Raw genomic sequence first — 20907 nt, forward strand, 5'->3', positions numbered from 1 at the left:
CTGGCAGCCTGTGCTTTGATGTGACTGTGCAGCACAGCCAGGATGTGGTTTTCACTTGCAAACAACACCGCCTCAAATGAAACACGTTTCCAGAAAACGAGACAGAAATCTCATCTAGAACTGCTGGTGTTGGATTTGCATGGAGACACCCAACCCCCTGGCCTCCCACCCAACACAACCGGAGCAGCGCCAAGCAAACCAGCAATGACGACACGCACGATGCAGAGATACAGAAAATACATTTATTGGCTTTCAGTTATCCCTCCCTCGTTACCTATGTCCATATAATAACCCTATTTGTTTCTATTAAATATATAGATATATATCTGCTGTGTGTGTCTGTACTGTCCCGGGCTGGGCGGCTACATGATGGCGCAGGAAGACAGCGGGTTGGCGAGCTGGCAGGTGCATGCGGACTGGCAGTACTGGCGCACGGTCTGGTAGCAGCTGCGGTCCGAGTCTCCCCCCCACTGCACCGGGTTGGAGGGCCCCAGCCCCGCCTCGGCTGGTAGCCGGTTCAGGATGCTGGTGTTGACGGCGAGCGCGGCCAGCCCGTAGTCAGTGAAGAGCACGGTCTCGCGCCGGCAGGTCGGGCAGGAGATGAACTTGTACTTGGGGCAGGACTCGTAGAGGATCTGCAGGCACTCCTCGCACACCGAGTGCAGGCAGGACAGGATGCGCGGCCGCTTGCCCGTCAGGTTGTAGGTGTGCCCGCAGGTGGGGCACTCCAGCGGCTCGCAGGGCGTGCCCGAGGCAGAGCGCAGCACGTACTGGTTCACGATCACGTCGTCCGCTGCCTTGCAGTGGAACTGGTTGTGGAAGCAGAGCTCGGCAGCGCTGGGCTTGCGCTGGCTGAGATACCCGACTCTCTCCCTCCGGGAGGGGGCTGGCGGAGTCCCCCCCGCGCCCGCACCCCCTCCGTCGAGCGCCAGCTCTCCGCACCCCTGGTTCACGATCACCTCGGACTCGGACGGCCAGGCGGCCCGGGGGGGCTCGCGCCGCAGGGGGGGGAACTTCTCCGACTGGATGATCTTCACCGTGTCCATGGGGATAGACACAGGCTGGAGCCTCAGGCAGGACATGCGCTTGTCTGGTCAGTGTGTCCGCAGAGCGAAGGTCAGCCGTCAGACTGTGAGCTCGGTTCAAACGCAGCGTCCATCGTTACCCTGACCAGCGCGCTGTCCCCCCCAGTACTGACACACAGCTCTGTACTTCCACCAAGCCGAGGGGTTAATTCAGATCCCAGGGAAACGGCCTCCTTAGTCTGTGCTTCTCAAGTGCTCAGCAAACACCTGCTCGTTGTAATTCCAGTTAGCCCAGTAGGGGGGCAGTATATCCAGTTATAGTCCTTATGTTTGCACCAATACAGTTTGGATACAGAATTCTTTCTAGAACAAAAAAACCTGCAGCAGTCTGTGCATGCGTGGCCTCCAGGCTTTTCAAAGCTCCCTGGAGTCAGTCAGTGAGTCAGTAAGACGTTTTACTTTGTCTCGAAGCCTGCAGTACTTAAAGCACATAATAAAAGCGCAGTACCCCTGTCTCTCCAGAGGGCAGCAGGCTTGTCTCCAGGGAACCTGAAGGAAGTCTTGCTGGTTTGTTGGTTTATTCACTGAGTTGAGTGAATACAGTCTAGAACAGATCAGTCAGTCATTTAGCTGTTAATTCCAGTGCAAGGTTACAGATGGAGATTCAGTAGCAAACGACCTGTAACTCTTAATTAAACACTTACTGTAACCTTTCAGCTCAGTGTGCTCTTAAATACTGCATACAAACACACACACACACACACACACACACACACACACACACATACATTTATATACCGGTATATATATATATATATCTCTTACTTGAGTGAATTTTACAGTGTTGCTTCCTGGAACAGTTCTTTAACTTAAAAGATTTTTTTTAAAGTTTTGCAGAAGCCCAGCTCCCCCTCCCAGCTCCCCCTGTCCTCTCAGCCCCTGACTGGCCAGACCCTGCCTGACTGCAGTTCAGACCCTGAGCAGGGATGGGACTCTGGATATTCCTGTTCTGGGAGTGTGTGAATTCGGGAATGATAAGAATCACCCTTCAAGGAAGTCTGCCTCTCCCTCTGGGCCTGGGCGGGGCAGTCTCGTGGTGTCCCAGTGTTTTTCAGGAGTGATGAAACAGTGTGTACTTCGAACTGTAATGAAGTCTGAAGAGCCACTCTGAGTGCTGCAGGAAAGCGGTGCTTGGAGGTGTTGTAGATTTCTAGTGTGGTCACTAGAGGGCGATGGAGAAGAGAACAGAGCGGCAGGGTATTCAGCGTGTGTTCCCTTGTCTGGGTTTCGTACACTTTATAAAGTCCTGGGTAGTGTCCTCCCCCTCGCTGTCCCCCTGAGCCATAGAGATCCCCAACGCTGCCCCCTCCTGGTGTGGAGGTCTGCCCGGCCTGTGAGGTCTCGTGGGCCTCCTGCGGCTCTCCTACGACCCCAGCCCTGGGAAGGTGCTGCCCCTGGTGGAGTGGAGGTGTGTTAGCCTGGGAATATCAGACCGGGTCCTCTGTTGTTAAAGCTCCTGCAATAAAAACACAGACAAGATCAGAATCGTTATCGGTTGCAATAAATCAACCCATAAATATCCTACTTACAATATTTTACACATTTTGTTTTGCATGAATAGAAGTCAACAGTATTTCATACTTATCCCTAACACTTAGATTCATGAACAAGGAGCAGCTGTCGAGACAGTGCAGTGACACACCTGTGTGAGGAGCAGCTGTAGAGACAGTGCAGTGACACACCTGTGTGAGGAGCAGCTGTTGAGACAGTGCAGTGACACACCTGTGTGAGGAGCAGCTGTAGAGACAGTGCAGTGACACACCTGTGTGAGGAGCAGCTGTAGAGACAGTGCAGTGACACACCTGTGTGAGGAGCAGCTGTAGAGACAGTGCAGTGACACACCTGTGTGAGGAGCAGCTGTAGAGACAGTGCAGTGACACACCTGTGTGAGGAGCAGCTGTCGAGACAGTGCAGTGACACACCTGTGTGAGGAGCAGCTGTAGAGACAGTGCAGTGACACACCTGTGTGAGGAGCAGCTGTAGAGACAGTGCAGTGACACACCTGTGTGAGGAGCAGCTGTCGAGACAGTGCAGTGACACACCTGTGTGAGGAGCAGCTGTAGAGACAGAGGCCACCTCACCTCTGCCCCTGTTCATCATGGATGTCTAAACAAATAAAGCGATTCTCTGTCGTCTCCTGCAGTTCAAATGAACCAAACATTCACTGATTCACTGCACCCGGGGCGTCAGAAACAACTAAAGGCTTAAACACATGTGCTGCTCCGTCAACAAAACAGTAGCAGCTGCTGTTGAAACTGGCTGCAGTTGGGTTTTGACTCCAATCTGGATCATTCCTGCTGATTTGGTCTCCCAGGCTTGATAAAGCACATCCTAACTGATAAATACCTCTTTGCTTCAGTGTGGCCTCGTTCTGTGTGATCTATGAGCCCCCAGTCAGTGTTTAGAGAAGTGGCTGCTGATAGAGGAGAGACGTGCAGAGCTGTGTCACTGAAGCTCGGAGGCAGTGACAGGAAATTGGCAATCTCGAAGTGAAGCTTCCCCTTTCTGCAAAGTTTCCCAGGCTGTGAGCTCGAGATGTGGGTCGAGGGGGCATGTGGAGGTCAGAGAGACCCCCGCGAAAGAGGACAGAGGAGTCTGAGCCCCCCCACACCTCACACAGGTGCACCCCTGAGCTGAGGAAGGTGCCTCAGACCCCCGGATCACAAAGACAGACGAGAAGTAAATCTGCAGTCCTCCCGGAATGGATTTCCTGTCTGTGAGGACTCTCCCCTCTCTTTCTCCCTTTGGTTTTATATCTGTGTGGATGTGTTTCTCAGTCCTGGTCACTCCTTTCTCCCTCCTGTACTGTTCTGATGGATGCCTCTCTTTCTGTGCAGTTAATGTTCCTCTCAGTTCTTCAGTCTCTCTCTCAGTCGGACCATCTTTGCTCTGCAGTTATTTTCAGGTCCCAGTCTCTTCTCTCTCTCTCTGTGTGTCTCTCTGTCTGTCTGTGTGCGTGGCTCTCGCAGTGCTGATGCTGTATACACTGTGCTCTCTCTCTCTCTCTCTCTCTCTCTCTTTGCAGTCCCCTCTGCAGTGTTGCAGCAGACTGGATCACGTTTTCTACCACCAGCGAAAAAAAACTCCAGCCAACCAGGGCCCTGCTCCCCCCCCTCCCAGCCCCCGCAGAGTGGGACGGCCCTCTTTAACCCTGCGTGTTCCTCCTGCTCTTCCAGCTCTGTCACAATCCACCCAATCCAAACATTCCTCTCTTTTCTCCATGCTGCTGCTTCACTGCGGGATGCCCAGACTCTCACAGTGCTCTATAAAGGTCTTGTGGTGGATAAGATGCAGCACACAAACCCTTGTTTATACACAGTGAAATCGTGTGATACGTGCTATACAACTCTTAGATATGATTGCATGTCATTCCTGTTTTTATGCAGGACATACAGCCTACAGTCATAGTAGTTAATGCACCAGCTTGCTTCAGATCCGGCTGCTGAGTGCTGTGGTCTCGACCCGGTTCTGAGTGGACAGGCTCGCTGCGGTCCACAGGCCTACAGAGTCCCACTGCTCTCTCTGCAGCTCAATCTGCACTAACGTCAACCAGCTACACGGAAAGTTTCGAAACCGAGTTACAATCAACCACACTGTCCACACATCCGCCCCCTGATCACGAGCGCTGGGCAAGAAGCACACCGAAAACAAGCAGTTAGGAGCGGGGTGCGTACGACTGCAAGTTCACCTCGCTGAAAACTACAGCCCTGCTCCCTGAACCATGCACCCGGGTGTGGAAGTACAGCCCTGCTCTCTGAACCATGCACCCGGGTGTGGAAGTACAGCTCTGCTCCCTGAACCATGCACCAGCGTGTGGAAGTACAGCCCTGCTCCCTGAACCATGCACCAGCGTGTGGAAGTACAGCCCTGCTCTCTGAACCATGCACCCGGGTGTGGAAGTACAGCCCTGCTCCCTGAACCATGCACCAGGGTGTGGAAGTACAGCCCTGCTCCCTGAACCATGCACCAGGGTGTGGAAGTACAGCCCTGCTCTCTGAACCATGCACCAGCGTGTGGAAGTACAGCCCTGCTCCCTGAACCATGCACCAGGGTGTGGAAGTACAGCCCTGCTCTCTGAACCATGCACCCGGGTGTGGAAGTACAGCCCTGCTCTCTGAACCATGCACTAGCGTGTGGAAGTACAGCCCTGCTCTCTGAACCATGCACCAGCGTGTGGAAGTACAGCCCTGCTCCCTGAACCATGCACCAGCGTGTGGAAGTACAGCCCTGCTCTCTGAACCATGCACCAGGGTGTGGAAGTACAGCCCTGCTCTCTGAACCATGCACCAGGGTGTGGAAGTACAGCCCTGCTCTCTGAACCATGCACCAGCGTGTGGAAGTACAGACCTGCTCCCTGAACCATGCACCAGCGTGTGGAAGTACAGCCTGCTCCCTGAACCATGCACCAGGGTGTGGAAGTACAGCCCTGCTCTCTGAACCATGCACCAGGGTGTGGAAGTACAGCCTGTTCTCTGAACCATGCACCAGTGGGAGTGGACCCGCCCTGTACAGAACTCCACTGACTCTTTTAGTGCACTAACTTTCAGACGAATAAGAAGATTTTTGCAGCGAGTTCCTGTTTGCTGAACTCTGCACTGTGTTCTTGTGATCGAGGCTCCCTCGGCACGCTTCACAGTCAGCACACTGTACCCTCCCCATCTCTCCCTGTGTTTCTCAAGGTGGAGTGATGAGTGATGGAGGGAGAGACAGACACTCGTCTAGAATGTGGAGAGGAGGAGGAGGAAGAGGATCGGCCTTCAGCTCTGCAGACAGTCAGAAACAAAGACGAGAAGAGAAGCAGCAGCAGCAGCAGCAGCCCCCTTAATAAACACCGTCTCTCAGCCATCGTCATCCAGACCCACAGCAACACAACACCCTGACTCTCCTACAATACAACACACACAGCAACACAACACACTGACTCTCCTACAACACACACAGCAACACAGCACACTGACTCTCCTACAACACACACAGCAACACAGCACACTTACTCTCCTACAATACAACACACACAGCAACACAACACACTGACTCTCCTACAACACACACAGCAACACAACACCCTGACTCTCCTACAACACACACAGCAACACAACACACTGACTCTCCTACAATACAATACACACAGCAACACAACACACTGACTCTCCTACAACACACACAGCAACACAACACACTGACTCTCCTACAATACAACACACACGGCAACACAACACACTGACTCTCCTACAACACACACAGCAACACAACACCCTGACTCTCCTACAATACAACACACACAGCAACACAACACACTGACTCTCCTACAACACACACAGCAACACAACACACTGACTCTCCTACAATACAACACACACAGCAACACAACACCCTGACTCTCCTACAATACAACACACACAGCAACACAACACACTGACTCTCCTACAACACACACAGCAACACAACACACTGACTCTCCTACAATACAATACACACAGCAACACAACACCCTGACTCTCCTACAATACAACACACACAGCAACACAACACACTGACTCTCCTACAACACACACAGCAACACAGCACACTTACTCTCCTACAATACAACACACACAGCAACACAACACACTGACTCTCCTACAACACACACAGCAACACAACACCCTGACTCTCCTACAACACACACAGCAACACAACACCCTGACTCTCCTACAACACACACAGCAACACAACACACTGACTCTCCTACAATACAACACACACAGCAACACAACACACTGACTCTCCTACAACACACACAGCAACACAACACACTGACTCTCCTACAATACAACACACACGGCAACACAACACCCTGACTCTCCTACAATACAACACACACAGCAACACAACACACTGACTCTCCTACAACACACACAGCAACACAACACACTGACTCTCCTACAATACAACACACACAGCAACACAACACCCTGACTCTCCTACAATACAACACACACAGCAACACAACACACTGACTCTCCTACAACACACACAGCAACACAACACACTGACTCTCCTACAATACAATACACACAGCAACACAACACCCTGACTCTCCTACAATACAACACACACAGCAACACAACACACTGACTCTCCTACAACACACACAGCAACACAGCACACTTACTCTCCTACAATACAACACACACAGCAACACAACACACTGACTCTCCTACAACACACACAGCAACACAACACCCTGACTCTCCTACAACACACACAGCAACACAACACACTGACTCTCCTACAATACAATACACACAGCAACACAACACACTGACTCTCCTACAACACACACAGCAACACAACACACTGACTCTCCTACAATACAACACACACGGCAACACAACACCCTGACTCTCCTACAATACAACACACACAGCAACACAACACACTGACTCTCCTACAACACACACAGCAACACAACACACTGACTCTCCTACAATACAACACACACAGCAACACAACACCCTGACTCTCCTACAATACAACACACACAGCAACACAACACACTGACTCTCCTACAACACACACAGCAACACAACACACTGACTCTCCTACAATACAATACACACAGCAACACAACACCCTGACTCTCCTACAATACAACACACACAGCAACACAACACACTGACTCTCCTACAACACACACAGCAACACAACACACTGACTCTCCTACAATACAATACACACAGCAACACAACACCCTGACTCTCCTACAATACAACACACACAGCAACACAACACACTGACTCTCCTACAACACACACAGCAACACAACACCCTGACTCTCCTACAATACAACACACACAGCAACACAACACACTGACTCTCCTACAACACACACAGCAACACAACACACTGACTCTCCTACAATACAACACACACAGCAACACAACACCCTGACTCTCCTACAATACAACACACACAGCAACACAACACACTGACTCTCCTACAACACACACAGCAACACAACACCCTGACTCTCCTACAATACAACACACACAGCAATACAACACACACAGCAACACAGCAGAGACTGAGGGGGGAAGTGGCACATTCAATCACTCAGCAGCAGAGCTAGGAGAGCTGTGTGAGTCTTACCTGCCTCCCTCTCTCTCTCTCTCTCTCTCTCTCTCTGCTCCAGCGCTCTGCGGATGGATAACGATTCCAGGGTGCTCTCGATCCTGGAGCGGTGCTCTCACTGTGCCTCTGCCCTCTGAGACAGCGTGAGAAAGAAGCCTTTCACATATCTAGCTGGGTCTGAGCTCCCTCGCTCGCTGAAAGCGGCTTGTGGCTTGCATTTCCTTCCTCTCTCCCTCTCTCTCTCTCTCTCTCTCTTCTCTCTCTCTCTTTCTCTCTTCTCTCTCTCTAGCGATTGGTTTGCTGATCTCTCTCTCTTCTCTCTCTCTCTTTAGTGTTTAGTTTGCTGATCTCTCTTCTCTGTATCTCTCTATCTCCTCTCTCTCTCTGTCTCTCTCGTTTAGTTTGCTGATCTCTCTTCTCTGTCTCTATCTCTCTCCTCTCTCTCTCTCTGTCTCTCGTTTAGTTTGCTGATCTCTCTTCTCTGCATCCTCTCTCTGTTCCAGGGGGTCACCTCTGCTCAGCACAGACCCGCACCACATGATCTCCCTCCTTAAAGGAATAAAAACCCTCTGCATCCCTTCAGCCTGGGAGCGAGAGAGCAGCTTTGTGTGTGTGCGTGAGTCATGCACATGTGTGTGTGTGTGTGGTGGGTGCATGTTCCACTAAGTGAGTGTGCTGGAATCTATGAGTGTGTGTGTGTGTGCATGCGTCTGACTCTGCAATGAGCAGTGTGTGTGTGTGTGTGTGTGTGTGTGTGTGTGTGTGTGTGCGTCTGTATTTGTCAGGCATGAGGTCATGAGGGGGAGATAAGGATATATCTGTCAGTTCCAGGTACAGAACAGACGGGAAGCAAAAAACAAGGTAAAATAGATCTGAGATACGAGACACTGGATACAGATACAGGAGGTCAGATCTGCCTCTGCTCCTGGAGCACAGTGCTGTGCAGAGTCCCAGTACAGGGTCCCAGTCCAGGGTCCCAGTCCAGAGTCCCAGTCCAGAGTCCCAGTCCAGAGTCCCAGTTCAGGGTTCCAGTAACACTTTGCTGAGGTTTGCTGCAGAAACCTTGGGCTCTCAGAAAGGATCTCCTGTTCCTTTCTGTGATTTCAGAGCAGAGAATATCTGGTGAACAAGGGGTTAACAGCGAGCAGCAGGCTGAGGAATGCTGGGAGGAATCCAGAGAGAGACGTCTTGATGCAGACTCCCCCCCCAGACACACACACACACAGGCCTCTCTATCTCTCTCTCACACACACACACACACACACACACACACAGGCCTCTCTATCTCTCTCACACACACACACACACACAGGCCTCTCTACCTCTCTCTCACACACACACACACATACAGGCCTCTCTGTCTCAGACACACACACACACACACACAGGCCTCTCTATCTCTCTCACTCACACACACACACACACACACACACACAGGCCTCTCTCTCTCTCTCACACACACACACAGGCCTCTCTATCTCTCTCTCTCTCACACACGCACGCACACGCACCTCTCTCCCACACATGTACGCACACACACCCTACAAACACACACTCAGTCTAGTTTCGTTTATGATTCTTATTTTCTAAGCTACCTGTGCTCGCTGTACTGCAGCGCATTATTTCTCTATTTTTCCTCTCTCTAGTGCTGATCTTTCCCCACCTGTCTCTGCTGATATTAAAGCTGTATCCTGCAGAGCTGTTCTGTTGGTGACAGCTGGAGTAACTGCACGTGAAACCTGCAAACAAAAAAAAGATGAGCAGCATGCAAGCAGAGCGGAGGAGAGGAGAGGAGAGGAGAGAGGAGTCTGTGCCCACGAGGAGTCTGTGCCCACGGGCAGGGAGGCAGGGAGAGAGAGGGGCAGGATCCCATCACAGAGCCGGCCTGATTCTGCCAAACCGAAGCACAGCGCTAAGACGGGACGCCTGCCTCCTCAATCCACCAATAACTACAGGGAGAGTGCAGGCAGCCGGGGTCCGAACCAGGGCTGCGTTTGAACCTGGACTGACCCGGCTGCAGCAGCTCAGGGTCAGTCAGTGCCGGGGAGGGTGAAGCCTGGAGATGCTGTTCAATTCTACAGAGCATACAGGACTGCACCAGCGCGCTCAATCAACGAGTCCCTGGCTGCTTCTTTAAAGTCCCTGTCAGCTCATATCCTTCAATATGGATGTTCAGTTCAAACAGCCCTTACATAACCTCGCTGCCCCGGGTTCCAGGGCCTTTAATAAAAAGGTCAGCCAGCCAACCCACAGACGCTTGATCTTCAGAGAGCTTTTACATGCTGCAGGAGCCTTTCATTGATAAAATACACAAAGAAAGCAATATCTAAATATACATTATAGAAGCAACTGGGACCCCCTGGGCAAGGAATCCTGGCTTAATGCATGTGTGGAGCTTAACCAATGATGTCCTGTCCTTCACTTAGTGAATTAGCCTGGTACACACAGGAGAGGGAGAAGGAGAGAGGGAGAGAGGGAGAGAGGGAGAGGGAGGGGGAGAGGGAGAGGGAGAGGGAGAGAGAGGGAGAGAAGGAGAGAGAGAGAGGGAGAGAGGGAGAGAGGGAGAGAGGGAGAGGGAGGGGGAGAAGGAGAGGGAGAGGGAGAGGGAGAGAGAAGGAGATGGAGAGAAGGGGAGAGAGAGAGAAGGAGAGGTTGAATGAGGGAGAGGTTGAATGAAGGTTGCTCTCAGCTGGCATGGCGGGGCTCTGTTATATAAGGCTGCTGGAACAACTCCTGAACACTCATGAATACTAATGTGTGAAGGATCAGCCAGGCTTTCTCAATGGAAGAGGGGGTTGCCTGCCTGCTTGCCTGTCTGCCTGCCCGTCTGCCTGCCTGCCTGCCTGCCTGTCTGGTGCAGAGCCGAGCCAGCAGGAAATAGTGTAGTGAGGTCATTCTCAGTGACTCGAGTGCATATAATGCATAGTTTCTCTTCACAGATTATTTGTATACAGCCTATACCACACATGCACACACACACATACACACACACACACACTCATGCATACACATACACACACACACACACTCACACTCACACACATGCATACAGACACACTCACACACACACACACTCACACGTCAGCGACAGCCTGTGTAAATAAATGCTTTATTTCCCAGTTCAGTGAATGAAAGCACAGGATGCAAATTCAATGTAAATGAGGTTGTTGTCCTGATTGCTCCACCCCCAGCCCCGGAGCCGCTGCACTGGGAGAGCCTGCCTGTCCGCAGGTGAGTGCAGGAATGCGTCTGATCTGCTGCACTGGGAGAGCCTGCCTGTCCGCAGGTGAGTGCAGGAATGCGTCTGATCCGCTGCACTGGGAGAGCCTGCCTGTCCGCAGGTGAGTGCAGGAATGCGTCTGATCCGCTGCACTGGGAGAGCCTGCCTGTCCGCAGGTGAGTGCAGGAATGCGTCTGATCCGCTGCACTGGGAGAGTCTGCCTGTCCGCAGGTGAGTGCAGGAATGCGTCTGATCCGCTGCACTGGGAGAGCCTGCCTGTCCGCAGGTGAGTGCAGGAATGCGTCTGATCCGCTGCACTGGGAGAGTCTGCCTGTCCGCAGGTGAGTGCAGGAATGCGTCTGATCCGCTGCACTGGGAGAGCCTGCCTGTCCGCAGGTGAGTGCAGGAATGCGTCTGATCCGCTGCACTGAGAGAGCCCGCCTGTCCGCAGGTGAGTGCAGGAATGCGTCTGATCCGCTGCACTGGGAGAGCCTGCCTGTCCGCAGGTGAGTGCAGGAATGTGTCCTTCCTGAAATATTTCACAGCGTCTCTAAAAATGTGCTGTTCGTAACTAGGCAATTTCCTGTGGTCAGGATTAGGGTGAATATCTGTGATCACACTGGAAGCTGACGTGTCTGTGAATATCTGTGATCACACTGGAAGCTGACGTGTCTGTGAATATCTGTGATCACACTGGGAAGCGTTTACTTAAAGAGCAACTTTTAAGACAAAATTCTCATTAATCAGCTCAAATATGGACCAGGACCAGCAATAAGATAAAAGGTCTGGAGGTCTTATCAGGGTCACACCAAAGAATAACAAACCCGCTGTTTATTCATTACCTGCAGCTCCATGCCTACAGTTTCTAGTTCAAGCTGGATTTCAGCATCTCTTGCAGCCCTTTCCGGACTCCTCCCCTGAGGGAGGGAACAGGTCCCTCTCTCTCTCGCTCACAGGTGCACAGGAATGCTGTGAGGACACAACATACCTTAATCTTTCTGGAGAAGAGAAATACATCAAAGCTGTCTTCAGCAAGAGAGGAGCAACAACAGGAGCCCGGGAGAGAGGAGAATCAGGGTTCAGTTCCAGGAGGTGGAAAGCTGCTGTTTGAGAACCAGGCGAGAGCACAGGACAGACCAGAGGGGAGGTACGTGGGGCGGAAACTAACAAACCGGCATTTGAAAAAGTCATTTAAAACAAATCACAATCGGTGTTACAACGACTCCCGAAGGTGCCGACAAAAAAAACAAACTAGGATTATTATTAAAAGTTTAGCTGCCGCTGCTGTGAAAAGCTGTAGAACTTGTTGTTCAACTTTATTCTGTACCAGGAAATCTGATCTCACAGGAACAACACAAACTTTGCAGGATCTCCCAGACAAACACGAAGCCCTTTGTTTAGACCTGCCTGTGTTATCTGTAACTTTGTGTTCTAAATCCTTACAGCTTCTGAACAACTACTTCTGAGTATCTACCAGAGAGAGAGAGGCAGAGGCAGAGAGAGGCAGAGGGAGAGACGCAGCACCAGCTCCACACCTGGGTCTTGCACAGCTGCTTCCCTGGTGAAGCCCATTCCCCCTCGACCCAGTCCTAGAAGCCTGTCCTGCCTCAGTGGTGAGATGGTGTCTCTGGATAACCCCTATGCCGACGTGCTGATCCCTCGCGCCCGGCTGAGCAACGTGTTCACCAGCGAGGGGGACGGCAGCACCGTGATCTCCAATCCGCTGGCCGAGACAGACGGGCTGGGCAAGTACAGCAACGGCGGCACCAACGGGCACAGCAAACCCAACAGCTACAACCCCTACGCCAGCTTCAAGGCCGCCGGAGAGGGAGGACAGCCCCCCGCCATGCCCATCTACAGCTTGGACATGAACAGAGGCGGGCTGAAGGATCCCAAAGCCCCTTACAGCAGCCCTGCCCTGGAGCCACAGATCACCGCCTACAGCAACAGGAAGGAGCAGGACAAGGAGAGCTGCTGCCACGCCTGCTGGTGCTGCTGCTGCCAGAGGAAGTGCTGCTGCGTGATCTCCTAGAGGAGCCGCGCCTCACCCAGCGTGGACCAGGGGCGCTGGAACCAGGGGTGCTGGGGGGGCATGGCTTCCATCATATACAGGGGTTACAGCACCCCCACTTTAAAAACGGTAGACTGGCAGGATCAAGCACAGGGGAGGGGGGACTTTATATTGCTCTGCGGAGAGAAGCTGCTTTCGCCATTAACATTATTAATACTGTTATTTGAGGTATTGTCCTTCTGTTTGTTTGTTTGCACATTACTTTATCTCACTCTCTTACCAGTCAGCCTAGCTCTCGTGTTCCTCTGTGCCTTTTAAAATGAACTCTAAACAGTCAACAGGAACAGCCTCACAATGGACTAATCACTGCAGTGACGACAAGGGTGGAATTAGCCAAAATGAACTGGACGCACCATCCCTCGGGTCCTCGCTGTTCACAAGCCTCTGCAGATTGAATTGACTAGATGTAGTTATTAGTGTTAAAATTACAAACGCCGCCTGTATGCACAGTCACATAGTCCTGTAACCCAGGCGAATGACAAAGGGTCCTTCATTAGGTTTCGCTGTATAGCTTTTTAACCAATGACCTTGTTATAAAACCAATGACAGAATTCTCTAATAAATGAAGTGTGGCGTCTGATAAGTCTGATAAGAAACTTGAACACAACGCAGAGCAGCATTCACTGGGTCTCATTTAAAAATGCTTATTCAGCTAGAATGTGTGTTAATAGAATCTGGAGGCTTCTGTTCAGCTGTCATCATAATGTTCTCAATGAGCCACCGTAGATTCACTGTCTCTGTGCTGTAAAAACAATGTGTTTCAAATCCCTTCTTGTGAGGAATGCCTCACCTGTCTGAATGATCTAAAACAGGGTCAATAAAGAAATCATTGATCAATGGCTTCAGTGAAAAGTAGAAATCATTTCAGTGGGGAGTGTGTGTGGAAGTCTATTATTTCATCTCTAGTTTTAAGTTGGGGGGGTAGATTCACAACTGGGGTGCAGTCAGTCCTGCTCCTTATTTCAGATGCCTGGAGACCTTCCAGCACCTTGCAGACTCCTGGTCAGGTGAGTCTGTCCAGTCCAATGGTGCCCACAGGGGCAGGGAGTAGACTGGTAGAACCTGGACCAGGAGTCAGTGTGTTCTGCTCTCCTAACCCGGTAGAACCTGGACCAGGAGTCAGTGTGTTCTGCTCTCCTAACCCGGTAGAACCTGGACCAGGAGTCAGTGTGTTCTGCTCTCCTAACCCGGTAGAACCTGGACCAGGAGTCAGTGTGTTCTGCTCGCCTAACCCGTCTCAGACAGAGGCAGCAATGCTGAAGCACAACAGCAGGTTTCTATGGACAGAGCTTATCTAGCAATGTACAGCCACACCTGCATCCACACTGAGGGACACAATGGCAGGGCTGAGCATTCTTTTGAAATGATTGTGTTTGCCCCCAGATTCCTGCTCCGGTCTCTTTTCTCACCAGGTAAGTCTGGTATCAGGTATCAGCGTGTGACACACAGACAGACACACAGATTGATTTGAAACCTGCCTTTCAAGCCAGACCACATGCCTGCAGGCTCAGTCATTCAAAACACTAAAGGTAATTTCAGGAAGTCAGCATTCCTTTGCTCTTGGTTACTTTATGAGTCTGTAGACGGAGGGAGAGGACAGGACTAAAGCAGGTGAGCTGAAAGAGAATCATGCCATTCAAAAGCAGACCCTTCCCAGTGCTGAATGGCTGACTACACGCTGGCCTGGGAAAAGCCTTGGAACCAGAAGAGCTGGGCAGCTCTGCAGCAATACAACATGGCCCTGGATTGCACAGCCCGCCTGCCCGCCTGCCTGCCGTCCACACAGAGGATCACTGCTGCTGCTGCTGCTGCCCAGCACAGGGGGAGAGACACAGGCATAGTCTGGGGGGCCGATGGGAGCAGGGCTTGTCTTAGCATGTGTCAGGACCAGTGGACACGGGGGTGAGGGAGCACAGCACAGATCACTGTACCAGTCTCCTTTACTCTAGCTTATTAGGCATTCTGCACTGGGTCAACATTGGCCCTAAAAAGCAAATGTCATTATCAGCGGGCAGCTATTTGCATCCATATACAGGGACCTTGTTCAGGACTGAATGCCTTTCACGCTTGTTTTATGGGTTTAATCGGCTTCATTTGCACAGGAAGCAGGCATGGCCAGACTGACGAGTGCTGAACAGCGGTTCCATGCTGAGAGGGGATCTCTTATCTCCCATATCTCCCTGATGAAGCAAACTCCTCCAGGTGTCGATTATTACTCCTGACAGGGAGCCTTGCTTTCTCCAGCCCCTTCACTCTGCACTCGGCTCAGTGCTGCCCCATGCAGGCCACAGGCTGCATCACAAGCAGCTCAGCCAGCAGCAATTACATCAGAACCCTGCATGTAAATAACAACTACAGCCAGCTGGAAAATCTAATGAAGACCACGTGGAAAGTGGTACATGGAAAGGGCACTGCCACGCTGTGATGCCAGCCTCTGAATCCCATTATATTCATGCACAGTAAACTGTAAATGGATACGCTTCGGTACTGTACTTCATTAAAGTATGTTATTAATACATATAGACCGTGTTCACTTACCAGTAAAATCAACCAGCAGCACAGGCTGTTTCTCGGTACTTCAGTGCCATCTAGTGGTGCTGCGGTAGAACTGCACATGGGCATCAGAACACAGCGTTTAACCCTTTCACTACCTTTGAGTCTGGCCGCCTGAGTTCTGCGGAAATCTGCAAAATAAAAAATGACACAGTAATGTATTCACAATTCGAGTTAATTCAAGTGTTGTTTAAAGAATATGCAAAACTATTGTCTCGCTATAGCGTGGGGATTCTCCGAGGAGGGAACACCCTAATATCACAGTCATTATGCCGGTGGACTGGATTAATAGAATATTGAATGTCTAGGAAGGAGGCTTCGATTTCTAGGCTGCTTTTGTCCGAAGCTCGAAGGCTGTAAGCTGATCCCGCTGCACCCGGCTCCCTCAGAAAGGAAACTCGACTCCTCCTGCCTGAGTCTGAGCTGGAGCACGGCAGCTGGCTCGCTGGGGCTGGTGCAGGGCAGACCTGTGGAGCTCGACAGCTGACAGCAGGAGACCAGACCGACAGACAGACAGACTGAGAGGCTCTCACACACGCACACGCACACACACACACGCACACGCACTGCCGCTCTGGGCTCTTCTCAATCAGGGGCTGTTTGTACAGCCAGTCTCTCTCTCTCGCTCTCTCGGTTATGTGCTGCTCGAGTCAGGGCACACCAGTGCAGGCCAGTCTCTCTGTGTCGGGGGGGTCGATGGGGAGCTCTGCTCAGAACGTGAGCCTCTCTGTGGGATTCCTGGAAAAGTAAAGAGGAGACGGACCCGGAGCCACGCTCTGGAGAGCTGCAAGTAACAAAGAAAGAACGAAACGACGAGAGAAAGAAAGAAAAAAGGTACAGCTACAGTTACTGGGATGTTGTGCCGCTGTCTGTGCTGCGTAATCCGGAGCGTGCATTTTACAGGGTCTTTTTAACATCATGGAGAGACAGATTGATGGGAACTGTGCTTCGTGCTTTACAAGCGTTTGTAATTGAACACTGAAAAGGGTTCTGTATTGAGGGTTGCTATGGGATATGAACTGCATTCCACTCGGGGGCCACGGCTCTTCAGGTAGCTTTGCACTCGGTGTGCTGGCCGCTCTATCCAGTGTACATGACTGCTGTTACAATGCAGGTGTAGTGCAGCTGAGCTGCAGGTACAGTGACAGTGCAGTTAACCCAAGTGCACGTTGTATCTACTTACTGCACCTGAATTCTGATTGCTGATGCTCTAGGCACGTTTAAAACATTTCAAACAGAATCCCTTCTTGTTTCCTGTTCTCTCTTGAAGATGTCAGAGGAGGCAGACCTGGGTGAGGTTCCGGACCCCTCCCCGGACCCGAGTGCGAGCCACAAGCTGGACTGCATCATCTGCTACTCCTCCTTCAACCTGCGTGAGCGTCTCCCACGCAAGCTGCACTGCGGGCACACGTTCTGCCAGGACTGCCTGCGGCGGCTGGACACGGTGCTGAACGAGCAGCTCTGGATCCCCTGTCCACAGTGCCGGCAGAACACCCCCTGTCCGCGGGGTGGGGCCGGCGCGCTCGACCTGGACCTCGCCGCCTTCCTCGCAGCCAAAACCCAGGCGGAGACCCACAGGGCGTCGACCCGGCAGACCGGCGCCGAACCCCCCAGCAATGTGTCCAGCGGCAAGCAGCAGCCGATCAGCGAGCAGCCCTCTGTGTGGGGCCAGGAGCTCCCCTCGGAGCCACACTTCCCCAGGAGCCCCTGCTGCTGCCGCTGCTGCTGCTGCTGGTGGGTGTGAGCGGCCAGTGCAAGGAGATCCGCCCTGTCCAGACTGGAGGGGTCCCACCGGCAAACCAAATGACATGCAACTGACCCACGGCTGCTGTGTGGCACAGATGTAGAGAGCATCTCCTTTCTCACCCTGAGAAACTGAGACACACTGGCACAGGCTCAGCACTGCAGACACTTTGAACAACAGCAGGTGGAAACACAGCTCATGCTATTGGACGGGGGTGCACAATTCCGGTCCCTCCTGACTTTTGTTCCAACCTTGCCCTAAATTATTTAATTGGACCAATTATTACCAATTATTGGTCTAATTAAGTAATTTAGAACACAATTGGAATAAAAGCCAGGAGGGACACCGGCCCTCCAGGACCGGAATTGCACACCTCTGCTATAGGAGATCGTTGGATCCTACAGCCCTGGAAAGGCTTGCAGTGATTGTGTGAGGACTCTGACCCGTGTGAATCCAGGCAGAAGGGTTGTGTTGTAACTGTAGTTTTCCAGCTCCTGTAAAGAGGAATCAGTAACCACCTCTATCCACCAGAACGATGAGGAGCTTCTCACGCAGTGCAAACCACGTGATGCTCAGATTAGCAGGGATTAGGGCGGAGCGCTCTGCTTTGCATTGCTCTGTACTGACACGATCTTCTGTGGCTCTTTCCAGTATTAAATGCGCTTCCTTTCCAGCTGTGTCCTCTAGTCCTGCTTTCTGTGCTTCAAGTCTCAGCTTTGTTCACAGCTAAACAGATTAACTAACTGGATGAAAAAATAAAGGAATGATTCTTTTTTGTCAGTCTGATCTCCCTTAATAATAATAATAATAATAATAATAATAATAATACGCGCCAGCGTCACGTTTTCATTTCCAGCACACCTGTGCCCCTAGGACGAGTCCACGAGAGACCCGGGCGGAGCGACTGTGCCTGGAGAACGTTTCCATAGCAACCACTTACCTGCGGCTCACGGGAAAGTTAGCGGACCCCGAATACGAGGTTGAGTCTGTGGTGAAGAACGCGCTGTGCGTCTGTATCGCTGCAGACAGCTGGTTTGCAGGTATGTTGTGGTAGCTCCGTTATTGAAGATGTGGGTGCGCCTTGCAAATCGAGCGGTGTCTTAGACACCTGTTTTTGACTCCAGATATTTCTTAATGATCGCACCCGAGTGACTACCTGCTTTAGGAGTGGCGCGACAACAAAGCCAAGGTAAGAAACGAGCATTACAAAACCAATTAAAAATCAATCAGTCATTAGATCGATGGATTCGATCGCTAATGTTAATTTAAAGACTTTATTCAAAATATAATTTTAATGAAATAAATCATTTAAAATGTTATTACTGTAATAATACCCGCCACCGGATTTATTGAGGATGTCATTTTGTCTTGAATATTATTGCTCGTTTAACTTTCAGTAATGACCACGTGCTGTGTTTGTGTGTCTCTTGAAGGGAGTGTATCTATTTAACACTGTCCTAGTTAGACTTGTTACCGATAATATTTCAGGACTCGTTAGAAACAATGTTGATAACCGCGGCTGTGAGCGGTTCTGATCGGCACAGCGCACAGGAGACTGCGTCTTAACCGTATACATTGTTATTGCTTTTAGTTTCGACCCAGAACCTGCAAACCTCCTGCAGAAACCTGCCTGGATACCTGGAGAGATCTTAATCGCTCGCTGTGCTCTGGGATGTACTCTTTTCGTTCTTCGGGAGAAGACTTGCTAGCTAGTGGTTAAAGGGACATATTTTTAAGGGCAGTGAAGTTTTGTTTCCGATAACCGTCTCCCCCGGGAGCTCCGTGTTTACACGCGTTAATCCTGCTGCTGCACCGGCTCTCACAGAACCAGGGCCGCGGCGCTACGGTTCTGTCGTGTAAACGCGACGGGACTCTTTCTGAAGGAGCGTTTGGTGTGTGATTGTGCCGCAGTCACGCCCTCGCCAGGATGTAATGGTTGGATTTGAATACGGCAGAACGTTGCCAGAGCCTCTTGTGATTTGGAGAGGCAGGCCTGTAAGATCACACAGCTGGGTCGACCATGGCAGGAAAGCGGCTGCTTTGCACAGTGCTCTGCTGGCATTGATCACGGAGACCAGGAGCCATGCAGGAGGAGCGTGATGCTGCCAGCACGCCCCAAACTGACTGTGCGATCTGCTGGAGCCCCTACAACAACACCTTCCAGACCCCCAAGCTGCTCCACTGCCAGCACTCCTTCTGCCTGGAGTGTCTGGCCAGGATGAGCCTGGCCTCGAACCCAGAGTCCCCTGGGGGCCTGACCTGCCCGCTGTGCCGGCGAGTCACGCCCATGGAGCCCGGGCAGCCAATCACAGAGCTGCCCACGGACCAGGCACTGCTGGCCAGCCTGCAGCTGCAAGCCACGCCCATCGTGGTGGAGGAGGGCCGGCTCTACTACGCGACCACGTCGCGCAAGCCCTGGTTTCTGCCCCAGAGGCCCACAGTGTACACGCTCAGCCTGGACGTGGAGCGCAGACTGGGGATCAACCACAACCAGGTCCACCCCTGCCCGCTGAACACAGAGCACCCCCCGAGCCCCCAGTTCAGGACCTTCACCTTGGTGATGCTGGCACTGGTCGGGGGGGCGGTGATGCTCATCGTGACCCTCTACTGGACCCGGGCGGGGTTCTGGGGCTCCACGTGAGCCGTCTGGACAACAGAACCGGCACTTCCATTCTTCAAGCAGAAACAAACCTTCATTTACAACACAGAGTCTAAACCAAACCAAACCTCCATTTACAACACAGCGTCCAAACCAAACCAAACCTCCATTTACAACACAGCTTCCAAACCAAACCTCCATTTACAACACAGCGTCCAAACCAAACCAAACCTCCATTTACAACACAGCGTCCAAACCAAACCAAACCTCCATTTACAACACAGCGTCCAAACCAAACCAAACCTCCATTTACAACACAGCTTCCAAACTAAACCTCCATTTACAACACAGCGTCCAAACCAAACCAAACCTCCATTTACAACACAGCGTCCAAACCAAACCAAACCTCCATTTACAACACAGAGTCTAAACCAAACCAAACCTCCATTTACAACACAGCGTCCAAACCAAACCAAACCTCCATTTACAACACAGCGTCCAAACCAAACCAAACCTCCATTT

The 20907-nt window shown here is 51.6% G+C and overlaps 3 protein-coding genes across 7 annotated transcripts; 2 read left to right on the forward strand and 1 right to left on the reverse strand.

Moving 5' to 3' along the window:
• Positions 1-228: 228 nt before the first annotated feature.
• Positions 229-16140, reverse strand: LOC117962310 (RING finger protein 208-like). Of its 4 annotated transcripts, XM_059005326.1 has the most exons (3): positions 8217-8863; positions 5627-5848; positions 229-2541 (listed from the first exon to the last, which is right to left on the reverse strand). In XM_059005326.1, the coding sequence occupies exon 3, from the start codon at positions 1080-1082 to the stop codon at positions 363-365; it is 720 nt and encodes a 239-aa protein (XP_058861309.1). In that variant the 5' UTR covers positions 1083-2541; positions 5627-5848; positions 8217-8863; the 3' UTR covers positions 229-362. The 4 variants fall into 4 exon arrangements, with proteins under 4 accessions (XP_058861309.1, XP_058861311.1, XP_058861308.1 ...); XM_059005328.1 differs by lacking the exons at positions 5627-5848; positions 8217-8863 and adding an exon at positions 16028-16140; XM_059005325.1 differs by lacking the exon at positions 5627-5848.
• On the forward strand, positions 12343-14330 carry LOC117396962 (uncharacterized). The gene is made up of 2 exons (XM_033995400.3): positions 12343-12565; positions 12864-14330. Exon 2 carries the CDS (start codon positions 13037-13039, stop codon positions 13448-13450), a length of 414 nt encoding a protein of 137 aa, XP_033851291.3. The 5' UTR covers positions 12343-12565; positions 12864-13036; the 3' UTR covers positions 13451-14330.
• Positions 16141-16209: 69 nt separating the features above from the next.
• LOC117973933 (E3 ubiquitin-protein ligase RNF183-like) lies at positions 16210-20693 on the forward strand. Of its 2 annotated transcripts, XR_009309591.1 has the most exons (3): positions 16210-16876; positions 17313-18975; positions 19378-19859. XR_009309591.1 is itself a non-coding variant. In XM_059005329.1 (2 exons), the coding sequence occupies exon 2, from the start codon at positions 19870-19872 to the stop codon at positions 20425-20427; it is 558 nt and encodes a 185-aa protein (XP_058861312.1). In that variant the 5' UTR covers positions 17784-18975; positions 19378-19869; the 3' UTR covers positions 20428-20693. The 2 variants fall into 2 exon arrangements, 1 of the variants encoding a protein (XP_058861312.1); XM_059005329.1 differs by lacking the exon at positions 16210-16876 and having other exon boundaries at positions 17784-18975; positions 19378-20693.
• Positions 20694-20907: the final 214 nt, after the last annotated feature.

This window comes from Acipenser ruthenus, chromosome 31 (genome assembly GCF_902713425.1).
Source record: "Acipenser ruthenus chromosome 31, fAciRut3.2 maternal haplotype, whole genome shotgun sequence".
Lineage (NCBI taxonomy): Eukaryota > Metazoa > Chordata > Actinopteri > Acipenseriformes > Acipenseridae > Acipenser > Acipenser ruthenus.